This window comes from Phragmites australis, chromosome 2 (assembly GCF_958298935.1).
Source record: "Phragmites australis chromosome 2, lpPhrAust1.1, whole genome shotgun sequence".
NCBI lineage: Eukaryota > Viridiplantae > Streptophyta > Magnoliopsida > Poales > Poaceae > Phragmites > Phragmites australis.
This window is the reverse complement of record NC_084922.1, coordinates 26,511,996-26,534,496: the sequence shown is the minus strand read 5'-3', so window position 1 is coordinate 26,534,496 and position 22,501 is coordinate 26,511,996. Positions and strand designations below refer to the sequence as shown.

The 22,501-nt window shown below is 44.1% G+C and overlaps 2 protein-coding genes across 3 annotated transcripts; one reads left to right on the top strand and one right to left on the bottom strand.

The window, feature by feature from the left end:
• The first annotated feature begins 5,443 nt into the window (after positions 1–5,443).
• Positions 5,444–9,781, top strand: LOC133905836 (cytokinin riboside 5'-monophosphate phosphoribohydrolase LOG-like). Its single transcript, XM_062347613.1, has 7 exons — positions 5,444–5,832; positions 6,331–6,428; positions 7,000–7,030; positions 7,662–7,761; positions 7,848–7,918; positions 8,692–8,835; positions 8,928–9,781. The coding sequence occupies exons 1-7, from the start codon at positions 5,635–5,637 to the stop codon at positions 9,048–9,050; spliced, it is 765 nt and encodes a 254-aa protein (XP_062203597.1). The 5' UTR covers positions 5,444–5,634; the 3' UTR covers positions 9,051–9,781.
• An 8,307-nt stretch (positions 9,782–18,088) lies between these two features.
• On the bottom strand, positions 18,089–22,030 carry LOC133905815 (uncharacterized). 2 transcript variants are annotated; one of them, XM_062347583.1, is made up of 10 exons: positions 21,686–22,030; positions 21,530–21,591; positions 21,290–21,433; positions 20,811–20,921; positions 20,538–20,733; positions 19,803–19,861; positions 19,647–19,699; positions 19,358–19,583; positions 18,697–18,805; positions 18,089–18,606 (listed from the first exon to the last, which is right to left on the bottom strand). In XM_062347583.1, the coding sequence occupies exons 1-10, from the start codon at positions 21,951–21,953 to the stop codon at positions 18,344–18,346; spliced, it is 1,491 nt and encodes a 496-aa protein (XP_062203567.1). In that variant the 5' UTR covers positions 21,954–22,030; the 3' UTR covers positions 18,089–18,343. The 2 variants fall into 2 exon arrangements, with proteins under 2 accessions (XP_062203567.1, XP_062203576.1); XM_062347592.1 differs by having other exon boundaries at positions 19,358–19,580; positions 21,686–22,029.
• Positions 22,031–22,501: the final 471 nt, after the last annotated feature.

Sequence of the window (22,501 nt, the reverse complement as noted above, 5' to 3'; positions counted from 1 at the left end):
GTCATAAGCGTGTAGCGCGACACGTAAACAGCAGCTCTGCCTCGTAATCAGTTATAACTAAGTGCATACCGTCTGGTGACAACTCAGCTGAGCTTATACCAGATTAAACAAGATATGGCAATTGCCGTATCAAAACCAAGCAATGATATACTCCAGTATATACCCTTTTGTTCGTCCACCGCCTTTAATTTGGGACAAACGGAAAGCATCGGAATTTTGGAGGATCTCAATCCTAAAGCAAAGAAATCTAGGAAGCCATTTATGAAAATAAATTTCAAAAACTCGGGCACTTAAAAACTCTCGTAAATATTTATGCAGTGAGTTGGGTTCTTCCATGGAGAACTAGGAGGAAATACAAAAACAAACAGAATGTCTTAACTTACAATTTTCTCTCCTTTTACCTATGGGGTTCTTGAGCTTCTTGCGTGTGACATTTAAAGACTCGTAAACATGATTCCAAATGACATGATATTCTATTCAAAGCCTTTTTCTATTCTTGTAATTTTTGGATTATCATGTTCCATGCAGCCACCCATCTGGATGGAATTATGATAACACCAGCAATTTTTTCTTAATTAGTGCCGTGAAAAGAAGCATGTCGTGCAAACCTTGTCCATTAGGCCTCGCCCCAGCAGTTCTTGTAATATCTCAAATGAATTTTTGCTTAGCATTCCTTTGTTCTGAAAATGACCCTGTAGAAAAATTTCCATAGTCCAAAAATCCTCTGTTTGGAAAAGGGCCTAGGGACTTTTGGATCCGAAAGGAGGGAAGGAATCCAGAGAAAAGGAATGGTTCTCAAGACCTTATAGCTTCTATCGATTCAGTTTTTCCGCGGAGGATGTGACCGAAAGGAGACTTGCTGTAAGTTTTTTATACTTATCGCAATGTTAGGGCCTCATTTGATATAGCTTCAGATCCAAAGATCTATATTAAATATAAAGTTTGTATAATAAAATAAAGCAGTTTAAATATTTAAAATAAAAAATAGATAACTCAATCAAATATCCTCGATCCATCTCCAATTAATATGGATTTCTTAAAACTGAATATGACCGGCTCTAAAAGAATCGAGGATCCAAATCCATACCAAATTACCCAAGTCCTTGCAATTCCAAATGTCATGATATTTCATTCCTACGTTTCTCTGTTCAAGCTCCTCTTGTGAACGATGTTGCATTTTTAGCTTCCCTGTGGCAAGAAATTTGCCACCGCTGATTCGCTGCTGCTGTAAAATTTGACATCCGTGTAATTTTTTGCCGTAGCTGCCGATGAAGAGATAGCGCCAATTTCCTTTGGATGAACGTATTCTCCTGAGCTAAACTAAGAAAGCAGTGGAATTCCATTTAAATTTCCAGTGTGTTTTTCCATGTGCGATGCGTGTTTGAACGTTCATCCTAGCTATGTTCACCAGCAGACGAGCTTGCTTGCCAGTAGGGGAAATATTGCACACTAGTATGCTCCTATTCTGTTGTTGCTGACGTGACATCCGGTATCTCCTACTCTATTGCACACTGGTATGTCGGAGTTGGCTTGTAACGGTCTCCATTAGCACCACAACTAATAAGAAGATAATATGGGGGAAAAAATTTGGTCGAGTTTCTTCATCAATAAGTTTAGAATCTTCGTCACCATCGTCTACGACTACGAGTGTTGTAATTCTAACATCCGAATGAGAGCTAATTACCTTCATCGACAGCGATGTTATAGGCTATGAACAAGAAAATTTCAACATATTGCAATAGTGTTATAAGTACGAGATAAATTATCCAGTACTTTCACTATTAGCACGAGATTTGTTAACGGTTTCAGTATCTCTACATATTAAATCTGAAATTTATATATTAAAATAAAGTAGTTTAAATATTTATTTTTTATTTAAAATTAAAAATAGATCAATCGACTAAATATTCTTAATCAATCTACGATTCATCCTAGATTTCTTAAAACCAGATTTGACCTGCTTAAACAATGGAGGATCCGAATACATACCAAACGACTCAAGTCCTTGCAATTCCAAATGTCATGATATTTTCATTCCTACGTTTCTCTATTCAATCTCCTCTTGTGAACGATGTTGTATTTTTAGCTTCCCTGTGGCAAGAATTTTGCCACCGCTGATTCGCTGCTGCTCTAAATTTTGACATCCGTGTAATTTTTTGCCTTAGCTACCGCTGGAATTCCATTTAATTTTCCAGTGTGTTTTTCCATGTGCAACGCGTGTTTGAACGTTCATCCTAGCTATGTTCACCAGCAGACCAGCTTGCTTGCCAGTAGGGGGAATATTGCACACTAGTATGCTCCTATTCTGTTGTCGCTGACGTGGCACCCGTTATCTCACGGTTAATGTCCGTGACGGCTCGATTTTGACCCCAAAGATACTGATTTGACCGCGCATCCAGAGACAGATGAGAGAGATTTTTTTTAGCACATGGATGAAATGTCCTGTCATATTGAAGGAATCTTCCAAGTCGTGTCCCCCCCCCCCCCTCAGAAATCCTACCGATTCATGTGTACAAAAGAAACAATTCGTCTAGAGTTCACCTTTTCTCTTTTGAGGCGGTCTAGATTTCGCTTCTAAGCACATCCAAAATATTATCAAGAAATTTATAAATGCAAAATCCCCTCTTGCTCCAAATCCCAGAATCAAATACTCCAAATCGCCTCTTACATGAGCAGCGCATTTGGGCATGGAGGCTCGACGCGTCGCGGCGGGCGCGGCCAATGAGATGAAGTGGTGCGGCGGCACGGAAGCTGCAGAGGTGCGACATGATGGCCGTTGTGACAGAGGCACGCTGATATGTGCCGCGGCGGCCTCGTGGGGGCACGGCGGCGATGGCTCTTGCTGCGTAGCGCTCTCTGCATGATGAGACGACATCGAGCGAGTCGACAGAGTTGTGACGGCGATGATGAAGTGTGCGATTGGCTCTCTGAGCTTCTTGGGGGTAGGGCCCTGCGTAGTGGGCTTCGGGTGGCGATGCAGGGTGTGAAGATGTGTCGCAAGCCTATGTATCGCTCTCTATGGCGCCATTGCCGTGGCTGTACAGCCATGTGGGGTACTCGTCGCTGCGAGGTCTGTAGGAGGATGGGAAGGATACGAGCGAGAGCCTAACCCTATTTTTCGCTGTTGTTGACAGCGGCGACGCAGGCGTCGCTCTCCCTCGTAGGGGCGCTGTCCTGGTGCCTCCACCACTCTTCCTATGCTTTTTTTTCTCTGGGTGAAAATCCTGTCCATTTTCTAGATGGATGATGGTGGCGTCTTCAACGTCACTTCCTTCCTGAAGGCATCGCCTTGGAGATCCGCATTGCTTTTGATAGCTGGGCTGTTGTAGGGCTACTGTCGGTGGGTGAACACCGCAAGCGGGGATCTTAAGGGACCCCCTTTGAGATTCGGCCGGGGGTGATTCTGAATCTATCTTGTACGTGGATTTAATGCGAATATGTGAGATGTAGGCGGGACGGATGATCGTCTGCTAGTGAGAATAAATGCTCAAGGGATTTTAGACAGGTTCGGGTCGCACGGAGCGTAATACCCTACTCGTGTGTATGCTATTAATGCTCTTGGAATGCCTCTCTCTGGATCTCTTGTGTTACAAGGTTTTTTTTGTCTAAGTCTAGAGCTTCGGTCTTCAAGTGCCAATCTCTCCGACCTTCAGCTGTGAGCTATAACTTCTGAGACTTGTTCGTCGGGCTTCAGACTTGTTCTGCCGTCTAAAAAACTTGTCCTTCTCCGGAATGCACCCCATTTTATCCTATCAGGGGAGGCTTGGCGTGCCCAAAAAGGAGGGCACAAGTTCCCCTGAGCCATAAATGGAAAGCAACCATCATGAGATTGCAGTTTGATATTACAGGGGGTTGAAAATGCGCCTTCGACCGGTCCTGTCGCTCATTACGCCAATTTTAGCAAGTGCAGGGGGGCCCACCAGGCAGCCACCGAACAACCCTGCATGCCTGTTCGGTCAGAGCAGGTCTGACACAGCAGGGGGCAGGCGATATGCCTCGAGCCCAGCAACGATATCTCCAAGCCGTTTCTTTTATGGGCCCCGCAGGGTGACGTGCGAAGGGACCCGTCGCATTAAATGTCCCCACGCCTTCCTGCTAGGCGGTGGCAGGGACTGACGTACTCAGTACGATAGGTGTGGGGGGAGTGGTTGGAAGTGACGGACCACGCTCCCTCTTAAATGCAGCATCGGGTCTCTTACCAATTGACACATCATCGTTGAGCTCATGTGGGGTTCACCGGCAAAGGGGTTTCTCAGGTCCTCGAGGAACTCTGGGTCCTCGGGGACTATTATTCATAGCCCCAAGCGCCCTTTCCCGGATATGCCTCTTCTCGGTCCTTGGGGAACTCCAGGTACTCGGGGATCACTGTTCATGACCCCGAGCACCCCTCCCGGAACTAACTCTTCTCGGGTCCTTGGGGAACTACGGGTATTCGGGGACCACTGTTCATGGCTCCGAGCACCCCTCTTAGAACTGTGTCTTCTCGGGTCCTCGAGGAACTACAGGTACTCGGGGACCACTGTTTATGGCCCCGAGTACCCCTCCCGGAACTAGGTCTTTTCAGGCCTCGGGGAGATGGTCCCCGAGGGAAGGCGCCACGTGGCATTCTGCTGTCCTGGTCTCGGGACTCGAGGACCCCCGGTTCCCATGTCACCGACAGCTACGATGTTTGACGAGGCCTTTGCCCCCTCGAAGCTGCATCTTGCTTCACAGTGGACGTCTGGCACGGGTTGGAGGTGTTTGTTATGCGATTTCGGAGCTACTTCGTCGTGGGATGCGGCAAAGCTTGACAACGATGACATGCAACAAGCTCTTTCTCGTGAGTATCTTAGTGCTTGCTATGTGTCCGGGTGTGTTCTCGTGGTGTTTGAGGCTGATGTCCGTTCTGAGATGTCGGAGTTGCTTTGTCGCTTTTGTGATAAGCCTGACAACGATGACTCATGTCGGATTCCGCCGTTTGTGGGTTATGGGTGTATAATGATGAGTCGTCATAGTTGGTCGTCTTCTTTTGTCGTCAAGGTTTTTAACGTTTTTCTTTAAAAAACCGTGCACTTTGTATGGTTTTTAATATGTTTTTTTCATATAAACTAAGTCAACTCAACTACTCTTTTAATATAACCAACCGCTTTGTGGCTTTGAAAAGCTTTAGTGACTTTAAAAAAAATCATACTTTAGGTCTGTTCGGATCACAAAAATCACCGTAGAAATTTTGCAGAAAAGCTGTACAAATTATTCCAAGATCCTTTGGAAATCCGCTATTCCAAACACGACCGTACAATTTATACACGCAGGTAGATAAATAAATAAAGAAAAGGAAAATCTTGGTTCAGAAAAATAAATAAAGGGGGAAAACACCCCTCGGGCCCCACGGAAATGTTGGACCCGCCAACCCAGCCCCCTGCCGTTCAACTCCGAAGCACACTATAAATTGACGCCAAGCCTCCCTTGCACTTGCTCCCTCCAATCTCAGTCGTCGAAGCACTCGCGATTTCCCCTCCTACCCTCCCTCTCGCTAGCCCACGCGCCCACCTACCCAAAAGAACCCCAGCATCGCACTCCTCTCCCGGCGCCACCTCGTTGGACGTCGGCAGTTGCCAGCTAGCTCCACACCCCAGGTCGACAGCGGCCGCGGCGATGGCAATGGAGGCGGCTGTGGCGGAGAAGAGCGGTGGCGGCGCCAGAGCGGCCGAGGCGGGAGAAGCTGCCGCCGTGCAGGCGGGGAGCGGCGGCGAGAGGCGGTCCCGGTTCCGCCGGATCTGCGTGTACTGCGGCAGCGCCAAGGGCCGGAAGCCGAGCTACCAGGACGCCGCCGTCGAGCTCGGCAAGGAGCTCGTACGTGACCGGACCCCCTCCCCCCAACAAAAAAAAATCCCGCCTTTACGCGCCGGAAGCCCGGAACCCCGTAAAATTCCAATCTTTTTGGGGGAGTGGCCGCCCGGTGTGGTTCCAGATCAATCTCGCGCCTTTCTGCTACCCCTTTTGTTTCTCTTGCTCCGCATGATTGTGCCTTCGCGTTGCGTCTGCCGCCGCCGCTTGCTGCTGCTGCTGAGAGCTGCGCCCGTGGCGCACGCTGCGTCCTTGCGTGATCATGCATACGGCTCACGGCTGGCACGCGGCAAGCCTGGCTCGGCTGCTCGCCAGCCGGGGAGCCGAAAGGGGCCGGGATTCTTTGCCGTTTTGGACTTTCCTAACGTGACCTCACTTGCCTCCCCAAATGAACAATCTTTGCGTCTTTCTTGTACTAAAATCTCATTTTTAAAACAAATCCTCGCATTTTCTGTGGTTTTTGATGAAAATGTTGGCGATGAGCTTTTCATTCTTCTGGTGCAGGTGGAGAGGGGCATAGACCTGGTCTACGGGGGAGGATCCATTGGCCTCATGGGGCTGGTCTCTCATGCAGTTCATGATGGAGGGCGCCATGTGATTGGGTGAGCAACTGCGCATCCTCTCTCTATCTCTCCCTCTCTCTCTCTAGACAACTTGTTGTGTGCAATGCATGCCAGGTGCTCTCCGCTTTGATGGGTGCTCTTTCAGTGAGTGCATGCTTCCTGCACCTTCTTGTATGAAAATGACAGCTTTTGATTGCCGCAGCAGTGGCCCTGGCCCCTGGGTAGGCGTTGAGTGAATCTCCTGTTGTATCATTTCATCTCTCAGCGGGAGGCATTTTGAATGCATTTGGCCTTCTTCACAGGAGTGGAAGTACCTTCGGCCTTGTTTCAAAAAGGCTACTTGTTTGCATGCTCCAAATGTGCATTGAGTTGCAAGAGACCAATGCTTCTCTCTTCTCCGCCTCAATTATTGTGCAGTGGTTATTTGGTCCAGTCCAGTCCAGTCTCCCCCCCCCCCCTCTCTAGACTCTAGCTGTGCTGTGCCTAGCCTGAGCTTGCCCTGGCTTGCCAGTTTCCAGGCATGGGAAAGGCCATGGCCTGGTGCTTCTACCTGTTTGACTGCTTCATGCTAGAAACTGATGTTTCTTTCTGTTTCCCCTCTTCTTGACAGGGTCATCCCAATATCCTTGATGCCCAGAGAAGTGAGCCTCTTGTGCTGGAAACTTGCATTTGATTGCTGCTGTGTACTACTACTGCTGTCTTTGGAATGCATGTCTAGCTCCTTTCGTGTTGTCTTTGTTCATGGCTTGCATCTGATTGAACAACAGAGAAGCACCAATAAATAACAAGATGACATGTAACATGTTGCGTAGCGGGACACGACGCATTTACATCCATCACATGAATCTAAGGCCTCTGTTCCAACAACAGTGCATGCTCCCCTTAAATAGATTGAATGCTTGAGGTTTAATTGTACTAGTATTGCACTCGCTTGTTCTGAAGTTTTACTGGATTTGCACGTAGTAATTGGTTATGATCATTACTTCTTGCATTTCACTTGTACTTTTTTATGTTGAAAGTAGATTTAGTCCTGCGTGAATCGTCTTTATCGGTTGGCTTTGACTAGTGCATTACATGGAACTGGTCTTTGTTGTGTTCTAATAAGAAGGATGAGCTCATCGATCACCATTCTTCGTCTCATACATTGACTTACCTGAACATCCATTTATTCATATCTATCCATCGATTAGTAACGCATTTCTAATTTCAGTAGAGTATTTAAGTATGTGAGATAGTGTCAGATGCTTAGTATCCAAGTTTCTGCTTCTGCAGGTAACTGGTGAGCCTGTTGGGGAAGTAAGAGCTGTCTCCGGCATGCATGAGAGGAAGGCCGAGATGGCTCGATTTGCTGATGCTTTCATAGCATTACCTGGTATGATTATTTAGTTACTCCACAAATATTTCTCGTGAACCAACAGTTCTAGGATGCAAATTTTGACACGCTCCCTTGCGTTACAGGCGGCTATGGGACTCTGGAGGAATTGCTTGAGGTCATCACCTGGGCTCAACTAGGAATCCATAAGAAACCGGTAACAACTAATTCTGATACCTTGTTGGATCAAAGTCAGAGCTTACTCACGCGCGCGCAATAATTTAGGATCATGTGTAGTGCCTCCAATTTCAGAATTCTTTTTGTCGTAGCAATTCTGTAGCCAGCTTGTTTATCACAAAGTCGTTAGATTAGAGATATTGTGATCTTGTGCACGGTGCACCCATGTGAATGGCTGGGGTTTCGGATGTGCAAATAATAACTATTGAATTACCATCCACAGCTGTTAATTAGAACATATTTTGGGGGGCATGCAATCTGCGCTCTCTGTTGTTTATACGCTGCGTGAATAAGAAACACTTAATACCTTATGAATATTCCAACACAGCTAATAGGGTGATCTCTGGAGGATCTTGTACCAGTCAAACTTCGCAAGTTCGCATTCGTAAAGGAATGTGTAGTTGGCAACTTTTCTAAATAACTGCTCAGCGATCCAGAAATGATAAATAGATAAGATTTGAACATTGATCCAGTAGTTATCTACTTTGATACGTCACCCTTTATTATTGGAGCTTGATGGCCCCAACCACATTGATAAAGTGTTGCAAGTATTATATGAACTGGGATTATTGTTCGTACATGGATCTTTTTTTGTTAAGGAATAAGTTTCTAAGCATCGACGATTTCGAATTCTATATTCTTATAATATTTCCACGCGTTGTCGTGGAAAAATTATAGGAAATTATTTTTCTTTAACTATTAACTATGTACCTCGAGGAATTTTGTGCCTAACTAACTGTAAATATTTACCAGGTTGGTCTCCTGAACGTGGATGGGTTCTACGATCCGTTCCTGTCCTTCATCGACATGGCTGTCAATGAAGGCTTCATAAAAGAGGACGCGCGGCGCATCATCATTTCAGCTCCTACAGCAAAGGAGCTTGTCCGGAAGCTTGAGGTAAAATCCCAGCCTTTGGTTCCTATTCTGACTGACCCATGCGGTTCGCAGTTTGTCACTGCTTAGATCGAACCTACATGTGTGATTCGCAGGAGTGTGTTCCAGAGTACGAGGTCGGTTTGGTGTGGGAGGATCAGGTGCCGCCGCCGCCGCAGCCGCAGCAGCAGCAGCACAGCTTTGCGCCTGAGCTCGAGCCCGGGATCGCTTCGTCCTGATCCGTCGCCTCGCCTACCTTAACCAGATTCTGACCGACAGCCAGCTCAAGTAGTAGCATCTAACAAATTGAGCGAAGGATGGGACACCTAGCTCGCCCGTGCTGATCTGTTGTACTCATTGCTCCGCCTGTCAGCTGTTCTTTTGGTGCAACACTGTTAGCACTTACCTAGCAGTGCCTTTCTCTGTCATGCTGTTCTTTTGCTTCTAGAAGCAGAAGGGATGTATATTCAGGGTATGTCGTATTAGGACGCCTGTAGTCTAGCAGCAGGGCCATGTTTCTGAATTGTTGGAGTAGATTGCTCGCACGTGTGGATGAAACGTGGATCAATGGACGGATGGGTTCAATCTCAAACCTGTGCTGAGCTCTATGCAGCATGATGTACGAGTAGGGCTTGATCTGCTCCCTTCCTTGCCTGTGTTTCTGGGTGCGGTTTGAGCGTCCCTGTCGCGGGCAATGGATGGGATTGGAATCTGACGTCCAGGGGTGTCAGCAGGAGGACACGGGTGGGTCTCGCCACGGCGACAAAGATGGCACCCTGGATTTGGACCCCGGCTGCGGTCTTCCAAAGGCGAGATTGCCGGTCCGGTGTTCCCCGAACGAGGGGAAATCAAAAGAGCGCAATGGAAAGGAATGTGATGAATTTGGATCTCTATATGTGGGCCCACCCTCCTATTAGTGAGATGCAGAGCTGGTTAGAGTGGGTACATTAGGTAGGTATCGTGGGATCAAATCCCATCAACAACGAGTAGCATCTCACGCACCCATGAGAAACTTTTTTTTTTTGAAAAATACAAAACCCCTTAAAAGTTAGACTGGTTTTGAGATTCTCCCCGAAGTTATTTTTTTACAAATGATCACTCACAAATTCGGCTCAGTTGAACCGCTGAAGGGATCGATACAAATGATCACTCACAAATTCAGCTCAGTTGAACTGCTAAAGGGATCGATGACATCCTAAAAACGGAGGTGAATTAGGACACTTAAAATTAATCGGCTCCAAAAACTTCACAAGATAAACCTATATCGATTTCTATCTAAATGTGCTCTAAGTTAATCTAGTGTGTCTTCTTCACCGTTAATTTTTTTTACAATTTATAGTCAATCCTAGCAAACTACTTAAAAAGGTAAACATGCAAAAGAAGATTGCAGCTATGTAAATGCAGAAACATGACTAAAGTAGAGAGAGCAAATTCAGCATAATAGATTTTTATCCCGTGGTATCTATGGTATAAACGTCACTCATAGTTCACGTTGGAGCAGCCATCTAGGCTATAGCTCCCGGTCACAGCCCTTGAGCCACCTAGGCCTCAAGTAGGTTGAGCCACCGAGCCACTAAGTCAATGCCTCACTACAGGCCTCTCCTCCGGTCACTTATCGTCGTCTTCACTTTGAAGCTTGAGCCACCAAGACAAGGGTATCCGCGTCCCTGTACAAGAGTCTTACCACACATCCACACCAAGTCAGAGGGTCAACAAGTATGAGCCACCAAGGCTCACGGTACTAAGATCAAGTAGGATCACTTTAGCACTTGGTACAACTTGGTACAAGGTAGAATCACCAAGACTCTAAGATGCTGGCGTAGCACTTGGTATAGGGTAGGATCACTTCTTAATCCCCTCTCTAAGTAGCAACAACACGACACAATTCTCTCTAGGCCTATTAACACTAATCACTCCCTAATCTTGTACTTAATTACTTTGGATGATCACTTTTAGTACTTTGGTGGCTTCCATGTCTTCTCAAGTGTATATGAGTTTCTTTGGACTCCAGTACACTTAAATGACCGAGTAGGGGGTATTTATAGTCCCAAACCCGCGAACTGTAGTTGCTCCAACGGTCACAAAAGACTCTGAACACCGGATGATCCAACATCAACAGCAGTACAAACACCGGACCATCCAGCATGTACAGCAGCAAAAACTAGCCATTGGAACCTAGTGAACACCGGACCATCCGGTGTGTGGTCCACCCTCGCAGCCTATTGATGCCAGCTGTTACTAGCTGTTAATCCTCTGACGATTCCTCCAATGCCATCGCCGGACCATATGGCGTGTGTTATTTGATCTCTATTGGGCCGAAGGAAAACTTTTTGGAAAATACTCCGGCGAAACTTCCGGTGTGCACAACTTCATTCGCTGGACCATCCGGCATGTGGAACACTTGAACTCCTTCTGGAATGCTTTGGCGTGCACAACTTTATATTGTCAGACCATCCGATGTGTACAAAACACCCGGGAAAACACTCCGAACATGTCCAATTGCCTCTACACCGGACCATTCGGTGTGTACATTTTTCATAGGAGTTCTCCAATTCAATCAATCTTTATCTCGGCTGCGGTGGCTTCTTCATGTATTTGACAAATATATACTTGACAAACATGTTATGAACGTCATGGAGAAAATTCCTCTCCTTTCTCCATCGTTACTATCTCCTTTGATCGACCCATGCAAGAACTATTTGCTTTGCGCGCTTCTTGCCTTGATATCACTTGTAATCCTTCAAAACGTGCTTTTTGTATTATGTTTCTCCCTTCACTTTGTCAACAATCTTGCATCATGCAACTTGAACTTGCTTTAGTCATTAAAATTCTCTCCCTTTGTGAACAATATAAAAAAAAGGCTATAAACACATATTGAACTCAAGGGAAATATTAGAGCATACGGGAGAGATCTTCATGAACCATGATCCAATAAGATGATACCACTTGCAGGAATCCAATTGAAAAGAATGATACCAACCATAAGTATGCATACCAACTATAGGAATGCAATTGAAATAAGCAATGCGGATATAATTTAAAATGAAAACATATGGATCACAATTCAAGAAAATCACATAATATGGTTTGCACTCGCCCTATGTATATGCATACATATGATGAGAGTAAAACATATGCACAACTAGACAATATGTAGAGATAGGAAGTTTAAGCCATATTATGCATAGAAATAGCTTAAATATACGAATGAAACGACAATTATACCAAATGACAAATAAGCAGTGCATACACCCGGGAACTTGTATATTATTTTATGAGACTATAAAAGATATCACTTGCAATACATGTTAGTCTTAAAATCATAACCCATAAGATATGCTCCCCTAAATGTGTGCATACAAGTGTCAAATACTTGTGAGAGAAATGCACATGTTATTGATAACAATAGTAAATTTATCTTATAGATTGGACTCATGACACATAAAAAATATCAATTGTAGAAATATGCCATGTAAAAAACCTACAACTAATAAACCATGTAGGTTGCTCATGGGTTAGAGAGAAATACAAGCAACCTGCTATATGAAAAACCTACACCATATATTGCAAATATATGAAATATGCATATGCAATCCTAAATAAGACAAAAGTACTAGATGCAACACAAAATGCATGAAAAAAATTGTAGCTATCATTACCTCTTTTACCTTTGGATGGGGGTATTTATCAATATGCCCAATCTTGTATATTTGGCTTCTTTGCATGAACCCTCACTTTATTTTGTGCGCCAAATCTCCAAATCCCCCGAGTCAACCTGTGAACTTAAGTCTTATTTTGAACCCAAATTGATTGGAGCCCCTTCATGTTAGTGATGACTTCCTTAGGCACCCAAATAGGTTAATTTCACCTCTGTTCCTTTATCCCAACCATGTGTGCAATAACTTTGCTATTGTCCTTCTTCTTGAGCTTGTAGTGGTTATTCTTGGTCTTGATCTTGTAGTTAGGCTTAGTGTAGATGTTGAAGGTCTTGTTTCAGAAGTTTATCATCTTCTTTTTCTCCTTAGCCTCCTTCTTGACTTTTTTGTATTGGATGGACTTGTGGCATTCTTGATGACACTTGAAGTATGTCATGGTGGACCCCTCCACAAGCTTGTTCACTATATTGTCATGATTATCTTGAGGATGTTAGACATGATTCCTACTCTTTAATCTTGCTAAGTCTTGAGCTTCTCCACTTCTTGTTTGAGCTCATTATTTTCTTGTGCAATGAGATCATTACATAATTCTACAACAATATTCTCAACATATGTCTCATTGCAAAGGGGTGAGCTCGATAGATCATTCAAATCATCACGAAAAGTGGAAGCATTTACATTAGAATTGAAATTAAAGAGAGAGGTGGATTGCTTCAAAAGGACCTTAGATTGAGATTCGATGTCCTCAAATTTTGCCTTAAGCTCTTCATGCTCCTTGTTTAGTAATCCAAATTCGCTCAATAATTATTTATAATTAGAAATAAAAGAAGCATGAATGTCATTAAGGGCATTGAAGTTCTTAAGTTCTTTAGCTTGTTTCTTTAAGGTCATTTGTTGCTCATTGATCAATTCAAGAAGTCCTCATCGGATTCATCATCACTTTCATCGTTTTCTATACCTTTGGCCATAAGAGACTTGTGTGATGATGGCTTGCGTGATGACGATCTTGAGGAAGAGCTTCTCTTAAAGGAGCGGATGATGAAGCTCTCATCACTTAAGCTTGAATCTTTATCTTCACTCACCTATCTTCATATTCTTGCAAATATTTTGCCTCTTCCCCTTGTTTTCCTCTTGTTCTTGGTCTTCTTCTCCTTCTTGATATGATCAATTGTGTTGACCAAATCTTTCGTGGAGATCAGATAATTAATCTTGGTGTTGATTCTCTTGAGGTCCTTCTCTAATCTTGAGATAAACTTGGTGATCTTAGGATCTATTTCTTTCTCACTTGAGGTGTTTTTCTCATCTTTTTCATCGCTCTCTTCATCTTCATCTCCCTCATCTTCGTTTGAGCTTGACTCTTACTCTTGCCTTCTCATGTTCTCTTGCATGTGTAGACATGGAGCTTTCTTGCTTGTGAGGGCAATGTTCTTAGCACTAGATGAGGACGAAACTTCAATCTCCATGTTCATGATCATCTCATGTGCGGTACTTTTACCGAGAACTTAGTTTGGAGTCATCTTGCAAATGTCGTTGTTGTCATAGATGATGGAGATAATTAACTTGTACTTTGAAAGAAGAGCTTGAAATATTTTTCTCACTACTTGAACATCTCTAATTGACGTTAAACCTAACCTATTGATCTCATTGACAAGAATATTCAAATGTAAGTACATGTCATTAGCACTTTCATGAGCAAGTTGTTTAATGCTATTGAGTTTAGAGACTAGCACATGATATTTCTCATTAGGCACATCCTTTGTGCCTTCATGTATTTCAATGAGGTTAGTCCAAATATCATGTGCATTGGTGAGATAATATACTCGATTGAATGCATCGATGCTTAGAGATGATAAAAAGATATTCTTTGCTAAAGCATTGAATTGCCGTCGTCTTCACTTTGGAGCTTGAGCTACCAAGGAAAGGGTCTCCGCGTCCCCGTATAAGAGTCTTACCGCCGCTCCACACCAAGTCAGAGGGTCAACAAGTATGAGCCACCAAGGCTCACGGTGCCGGCGAGTCACCAAGACTCCAAGGTGCCGGCGTACTACTTGGTACAAGTTAGGATCACTTCTTGATCACCTTTATAGGCAGCAATGCTTAGACACAACTCTTTCTAGACTTATTAGCACTAATCACTCCCTAATCTTGTACTTAATTACCTTGGATGATCACTTTTAGCACTTTAGTGGCTTGGATGTTTTCTCAAGTGTTGTGAGTTTCTTTGGACTCCAGCACACTCAAATGGCCGAGTGGGGGTATTTAGAGCTTTGAACTCGTGAACTAGTCGTTGCTCCAATGATCACAAAAGACTGTGCACACTAGATAATTTGGTGTCAACAGCAGTACAAACACCGGACCATCTGGTGTGTACAGCAACAAAAACTAGCCGTTGAAACCCACTCAAACTCATTTATTTCTTAACGCCAGATGTTCTGGCGTGTAGCTTCTCTGAACACCGGACCATTTGGTGTGTGGTCCACCCTCGCAGCCTATCGATGCCAGCTGTCACTAGTCATTAATCCTCCGGCAATTTCTCCGATGCCATCATCGGACCATCCGGCATGTGTAATTCGGTCTCTATTGGGACGAAGGAAAATCTTTTGTAAAATGCTCCTGTGAAACCTCCGGTGTGTACAATTTTATGCGCCGAACCATCCAGCGTGTGGAACACTTGAACTCCTTCTTCTAAAATGCTCCAGCGTGCACAACTTCATATTGCCAGACCATCTGACGTGTACAAAATACCCGGGAAAACACTCCTGAGTGTATAATTACCTCTACACCGGATCATCTAGTGTGTACATTTTTCCTAGAACTTCTCCAATTCAATCAATCTTTGTCCCGGCTGCAGTGACTTCTTCATGTATTGCATCCATGCGACATACTATGGCATATACTTGGCAAACACGTTAGTTTTATTGACTATGGTGTCATTAATCACCAAAATCACATACATGCTCTAAAAGGACCATGTTCGCTACAACTGCACCCCTGTGCGCACGTGTTTTGCTTCTCCGACCCATTTCTGCCAACGTGGATGTGGGGCTCGCCATGGCAGCCTAGCCGGGCTCGATCCAGCGTGGAGCTGGTTAAGTTGCATCTCCTTTCGAGCTCGACACACTCGGTCGCTTTGTTCGTCGAGCTCGTCTCCGTCCGTTGAGTGCGAGAGGCGAACAACAGGAGGAAGCGAAGGGACGACATTGGCTGGCCTTCTTTTGTTCTATGTCCTATAGTATATGTTTGCACCAAGATGGATATGTATATGTATGAATTTGTACCGAACATGCTTTTTTTGGTTCATGTGACCATCACATGCAATTCTGCTACTCATGTACCTGAACATATACCCAGAACAAGGTAAGTCATCATGTTCAATTAACCATATCCATGCTTTTTTGGTTCATGTGACCATCACTTGCAAGTGTACCTGAATATATACCCAGAACAAGGTAACTCATCATGTTCAATTAACCCTACAAGACATAAGCAGCAAGGAACCGAGCAACAATGGCAGCTTACCTGGCTTGAACCTTAAGTCACTTCTCACTGGAAACCTCAATTGGAGCCGATGTCGCCGATGCCATCCCTTCGCTTCCTCCTGCTGTTTGCCTCTCGCACTCGACGGACAGAGACGGGCTCGACGAATAAAGCAACCAAGCACGTCAAGCTCAAAAGGAGGTGTGACTTAACCAGCTCCACGTCGGACCGAGCCCGGCTGCTATGGCAAGCCCCACGTCGACGTCATCGGAAATGGGCCAGAGAAGCAAAACACGTTCTCGCAGGGGTACAATTCAGAACGGGCCGAATTTGTGGGTGGCCCTTTGCAACAAAACAACTTCTGGGGGAGAATCTTAAAACCAGATTGACTTTGGGGGGGTTGCATTTTTCCCAACATTTTTTGACTTACTTTTTTTAATTACAAGTTTGATGCACATGCACGCCCTATGAAGAGATTTTCAATCTCGAATTTCCGTCTGGTCTCCAGTGGGGTATTCATTGTTAGATATATGGGCTTAGCCTAATATATTTGAGAAAATTTCAAATAAATCTTAAATACCCAACTATGTAAAGGTGGGGGTGTATCTTTTAGTCCCATCTTACTAGTTGAGGTGGAGGTAGACCAACTATAAGAAATTGTCTCCTCCATCTATTTAGCATGTGTGAATGAGAGGACTAAGAGAACATGCGCGTGCTAGCTCGCCTCGTCTCGTCGTGGCTGGGGCGTAGATGCACAACACCTGTGTGAATGGTCTGCCGAAATCAGGTCCAGTAGCTTGCACACGCACGCGCGCGCACACACACACAAACACACACACACACACACACACACACACACACACACACACACACACACATGTATATGAAGCATATTTGGTACTCTTGGGTGTATATACTTTCACATACGTATTTCATTATATAGGGAGTATCTCGTGTGATAAATGGTATGTACATGGAGCATGTGAGTATATAACATCATACAAGTGGTATGTATAGTTTTTAGATAGTTTGCACATATTTTTTTGAGTGTATTGCATTTTATGTACAAATACAAAGGTATTATCAAAATCTAATAAAATTGATGGACTTCTTTTCTATTTTTTTTATGTAGTTCATATTTGAGTATCTTAAAATACGTATATAAATATACATATAGTGACAAAAGAGTATATACAATTTATTTATGTAGTATATCATAGTAGGAAGTACGTACTCCGAGAGTACAGACTAGTTTATATATATATATAATCGCAATATATATATATAAATGTATCGGGCTACACCTGTCAGGATGACGATATTACCAATTATGACATTAGTCTAGTTAGGGATGTGAAAGGAAGGAATGTGGCGGTTTCGCGGGGCCGGCCTCACACGGGGGTGGAGGACGTTGTTTAAGCGAACAATGGTCACTGAAGTCATGCCTCACGACGTGCTGCACAAAATATCATTTCTGGTGATGGTTCAGTGGACGCTCTTTTCGCCCGTGGACGTTCAGTTCTCTTTCCCTTTATCTGCGTTGTCAAATTATTGCCGTGTCCACTTTCCATCTTACCGGCGACAAGCTCCGTGTAGATGGATTCCGACCGCTGCTGCCTGCTGGTTGAAGAGATCAACTGCATGTATCAGTCAGTAATCGTTCGGTAATAGTTGGTGGACTATCCAGTGACAATAAAGGTCTACATGTAATTTTTTATTTTACGGCAGCTTTCGTTTCAGAATGTCAAAGAGTATGCATAGTTAGTATCGAATAAATACAGTACTAAATTGACTGGAAAAATTCTGACTTTGAAGTGAACACAGATACATGTTTTGACTTGATGGCTTGAACTGGTTGGTGATATGCATTGACAGATGCTGGATGCTTTACTCAAATGATAGTATAAGTCAGTCCTAAAAAAACTGATAGTATAAGGCAAGCTAAGCTGCCGCGTTGCACTGGTAAAATGGTCAATCAATGCTAATATATATCCCCTTTGGAGACCAGGAGAACAAGCAACAGGAAAGTAACAAAACAAAGGTCACCATACCATCTAAACGGGCTGACTCTGCAGGCGTTACAATGAACAACGTTTCTCTCTCAAGGCTGCACAGAAGCTGACGTACAGCTACACATTTTGCCAAGAGAAAACATTATAATGATTAGAGGTCAACACAACGAATTCTTTCCATCCAGTAGGTAGAACACATCTTCACTTAAAAAAAGTAAGACACGAGTTGATGAGTCAATATATCGTGTGTATTACAACAAAGTTGAGCCAAAAATCGCCCTTCTCTGGACTGTCGTCAAAATTCCTCAACAATGCAACAAGAGTTACAAGACAGTCCAGTTATTTTTACTAGTGAATAGACTACCCAAGGAAAGATATTACTGTTTTTCACTCGAACGGAACAGGGGCACCCTGCTTCTTGTTGACAATGGCCATGGCCAAGTACCTAGTGCCCATGCCAATAGGGATCTGGTCATCAGGACCTTCCCAGAATGGGGCTTCCCCATCGCCAACTAGACGCCAGTAGCCGGTTCTCAGAGATTCAGCCTGCTCCTCGGTGGAATTCTGCAAAAGAGCTTCCACCCTGAAGTTGATACCAAGAGAACCCAGTAACTGGGATTGAGTTATTGGCCCATGGACCGAGATATCATCTGCACAAATCGCAATAAAATCGTATGTAAGAAATGTTAGTCTTACCATGAAAAGTATAAGCAGTAGGAGTTAATAATGCTAGTGCAAACCTGAAGCTTCCAGAGCAGAGTGCCTGATTGAAGCAAAATCAACATAGGCACTCAGATCAGCAGAGCCAGGGTCATCTAATATGTGGACAAACTTGTGTTTGCGGATTGCCTGCATGCATTATAGTTAGCTTAGTGCCCAAGCTATGCATCCAGGATAGTAGGCTATTGTTATCATATAAGATACGGCAAAAAGAAACTCTCAATGAATGTAACTCCCTGTGTAGCATGTCACATGTTAACCAAATAATGAACACAATAAGGATGTGATTTTTTGTACCACTCCTTCCTGTCACAAATGAGTGGGGTTTTGGGCATCGACACCCCAAAGCACAACTCTGATCATTAATTGCTAATGTATTATATTTACAAAACCTAATAAAATTATAGTATTGTGGGAGTACGTTTCAAGAAAAATCTTCAAAATATCAGTTTTCATGTATCCAATATAAATATTCAGAGAGATATTGTAGCAAAACTTAACTTACTGCACGTATACCAAAACATCACTCTTTTGTGACTCTAGAGAGTATGTGTCTATGAAATCAACAAAGACTAGCTATTGTACATTTGTACTTCAGGAATTTATGTTACAGAGGCACTAAACAGTCAACATCATTTCGAGTTCACGTCAGGTATAGTGAAATGATTTTAAAATCCAAACCTGGAGACTATCAGAGACTATTCCGTTTTTGCCATAGTCAATAATAAGAGCGCCTCCACCATCTGAACTAATTCTATCTGCGATTTGTTCAGTAAGCTCCATTGCTTTGGGGCAGACTTCAATATGTTCAACCTTCTCAAGTTCCTCAGAACTAGCCCATCCACAACGCTTGGAGAGGAAAATTAAAGAAGCTGTAGGCTGTGGAGATAGAACAAAGCGAAACCTGCTGCAAAGTAAGCATTACACATTTCCTTAAGGTTAGAACACAAACACAATTGGTAAAACTTACGAGGAATCTTCTGCAAGATCCACCATCTTTTCACACCAGCCACGTGATGCTTTCTGCATAGAAAAATGATTATTCAGTGGAATGACTGCAAAATACTCAGTTTGGTGAGTGGACAAGTGCCATAAGATCTTAAGTATAAATAACCACGAAACAAACCTGAAATTGATGGATTGGCAAGGCATCATAGAATTCATGTGCAATAATTATGGTTGGTGCTGCAGAGAAGACAGCTACAGTTAAGAGAAACATAATAAACCCCGATAAAAAGTTTTAAAACAAATGAACTCAAAGAAAGCCAAATAAATGAAGGTAAACAGTTTCAAAACTGCAAAAAAATATGGAAAAGTGTCCAATACTTAAATTAAGGAGCTTATATCAGCAGGTTAAATATTATGCATTTTCCTTTTTCCATGCATAAAGTAACTAAACCAGCAGATAAGCAATGTCAAGATAGGTGCTTTGAGACCAGTCACCAGTCCCAGGGTGTACCAACACCTGGATTTGAATCTCAACTCTACCTTAATTACAGGTGTGGGGTTTTAAGTCTTATTCCCTTTCACCCCTACAAAGTTTCACAGTAAGTTGAGTAGTTGATGCCAATAACTATTGTGGCCAATGAATCCCCAGAAAAGCAAACTGCAGATCCATAAACCCATATTCTCGCTCCATGCTATATATGATGGCACATTCTGTACCTCAATGAAATAATCAAATCATACAATTTTCCCTAATCTGATGTGGTTAATGGCCTCAAAGCTTTCACCTAATATACTTTAAGATGAATGGCAATGTAAAATTTGATTATACAAGTGCTTACGATAATAATCAGAATTCTAGTATAGATATTATTAATTTAAAAAATGAAAGTTCTAAATGAAAAGAACATCATACATCCTGAAGGAACCTGTTCGAGGGAAGCATGCCAACAAACTGGGGCTCCACAAAGCTTGCTAACTGTTCTTTTGCTATCACCAATAGGTTTATCTTCACATTTCAGAGTATTATACTGCACCTTTTGCAATGTAGGGCTGCACTCAACCAAGTTAATGTCGAGTGCCTTAGTGAAATTAACAAACTTTGCTGAGCCCTGTTGAAATGGAGACATCCACTAAGAACAAGACAGTGGAAATTTAATAGATGATAGAAGCAAGCAAGAAACCATACACGAAGCAAATCAGCCAAGAGGGTTCCTCGTCCTGGGCCAAGCTCGATCAAATTCACCTTCTCGGGCTCTCCCATTTGCTGCCAGAGGCACATCGCCCATACACCAATCATCTGAGATGAATAAACATCATTAGTTGCTCACTTGCTCTCATCTAGCACTTTGTAGCACAAGACGAATAATCATGTAAACGATTCAGTGTTTTTACAACATCTACTGTAGAGTTTAGAAGAACAATACACTATATAAGACTATCAATGTCGGTAATTCAAGTAATACAATAAACAAAAAATGCAATAGCAGCACAATCAGTTCATTGATCCCACCAGCATCTTGTTGACTTAAAAATAGCATACATCTTATGGTTGCATTGTTATTACTTGAAACACATAATGAGTTACTACATTGTGATTAAGTTGCCAAATACAGCACACTGCGATATTCCTGTTGACAGAGCAATCGGTTAGTGAGCGCCAGTTACCTCTCCGAACATCTGGCTGACCTCCGGCGAGGTGATGAAATCCCCCGATTCGCCAAACACGTCGCGATTGATGTAGAACCCAGACTGTGGGTTCGTTAGCACCTCCTCCATGTACTCGGCTATGCTGATCGGCCCACTCCGAAACTAAGACCACCACAATCACATCAAAATGGCCAAGTCACATTTCCGCATTGTGAGCAACAGATAGTAACAGAGAAATAAAAGCAGTCAAGCACACACCTTTATGATACTCTTGAGGTGCTTGACGAGCTCCGAGTCCGACGACGGTTCGTGCGAGTGCTCTGCCGCATAGACGCAACTCCGACCATCAGAAACCCTAAACCCAGACACTTGTGCGCGTGTCGTGGGTGTGAAAGAGACAGATGGGGAGCGGACCTAGGGGGTTGTAGAGGCCGGAGCGATCGACGGAGATGCTGAGTCGGGCACCGGAATCTCCTTTGGCGAGCTCGCCGTCCTGCGCCTCCTCGTCGCGGTCAGCCGCGGAGGACGGAGGCGACGAGGAAGAGGAGGTGGTCGGGGCGGACGAGAAGCGGGCGAGAAGGAACGGGGCGATGGGAGGAGGGAGGCGCCGGCGAGTGGCTCCGCCGCCCGAGATGCGAGGGGCGAGGCGGCGGAGCAGGGCGGCGGCTGGGCTCCGAAGCATCTCGACGGCGGTGAGGTGAGAGATAGAGACACCGAGAGAGGTGTAGTGTGAGCGGATTGGGCCGGAGCGGGAGGCGAAGGAGGAGAAGGATGCGTGGGTTTTGTTCGGGCCAGTGAACGGCCCAATTGGTCTGGCCCAGAAAGAAAGATCAGCACGAGTTCGTTTTTCACCTCTCAATTGTAAAACCAAATATTGTTGCTCCCTCAACTATCTAAACCGGATTTTTTTTCCCCGCGTGGTTTTGAATCCAATTTTGTCTTAGGTGGCGCTGATATGGCATCCAAGCGTTTTAATTTTTTTAATATGACATCCACATAGACAACACACTCATCACCTTCCATGTTCCCCTTTCCCTTTGTTCCAACGGTGAGATAAGAAAAGGTTGGGGGTGACGGCGAGTACGCGGGTACTCCTCGTCGAGCTCCATTCTGCGCGGAGCTCCCCCTCAACGTCTAGCTCCCCGTCTGTGAGATCCCGTTCGTGGCGAGCTCACCCTCCGTGTTGAGATCCCATCCACGGTGAGGTCGCCCTCCACACCCAGCTCCCTT

Excerpts from the sequence above, each read along its gene's own strand:
- LOC133905836 (XM_062347613.1), top strand. The coding sequence starts at position 5,635 with ATGGCAATGGAGGCGGCTGTGGCGGAGAAGAGCGGTGGCGGCGCCAGA. Across the intron at positions 7,031-7,661 it reads TATCCTTGATGCCCAGAGAA|GTAACTGGTGAGCCTGTTGG; the intron begins GTGAGCCTCTTG and ends CTGCTTCTGCAG. Across the intron at positions 7,762-7,847 it reads TGCTTTCATAGCATTACCTG|GCGGCTATGGGACTCTGGAG; the intron begins GTATGATTATTT and ends CTTGCGTTACAG.
- LOC133905815 (XM_062347583.1), bottom strand. The coding sequence starts at position 21,953 with ATGCTTCGGAGCCCAGCCGCCGCCCTGCTCCGCCGCCTCGCCCCTCGC. Across the intron at positions 21,592-21,685 it reads CGGCCTCTACAACCCCCTAG|AGCACTCGCACGAACCGTCG; the intron begins GTCCGCTCCCCA and ends TCTATGCGGCAG. Across the intron at positions 21,434-21,529 it reads ACCTCAAGAGTATCATAAAG|TTTCGGAGTGGGCCGATCAG; the intron begins GTGTGTGCTTGA and ends TGGTGGTCTTAG.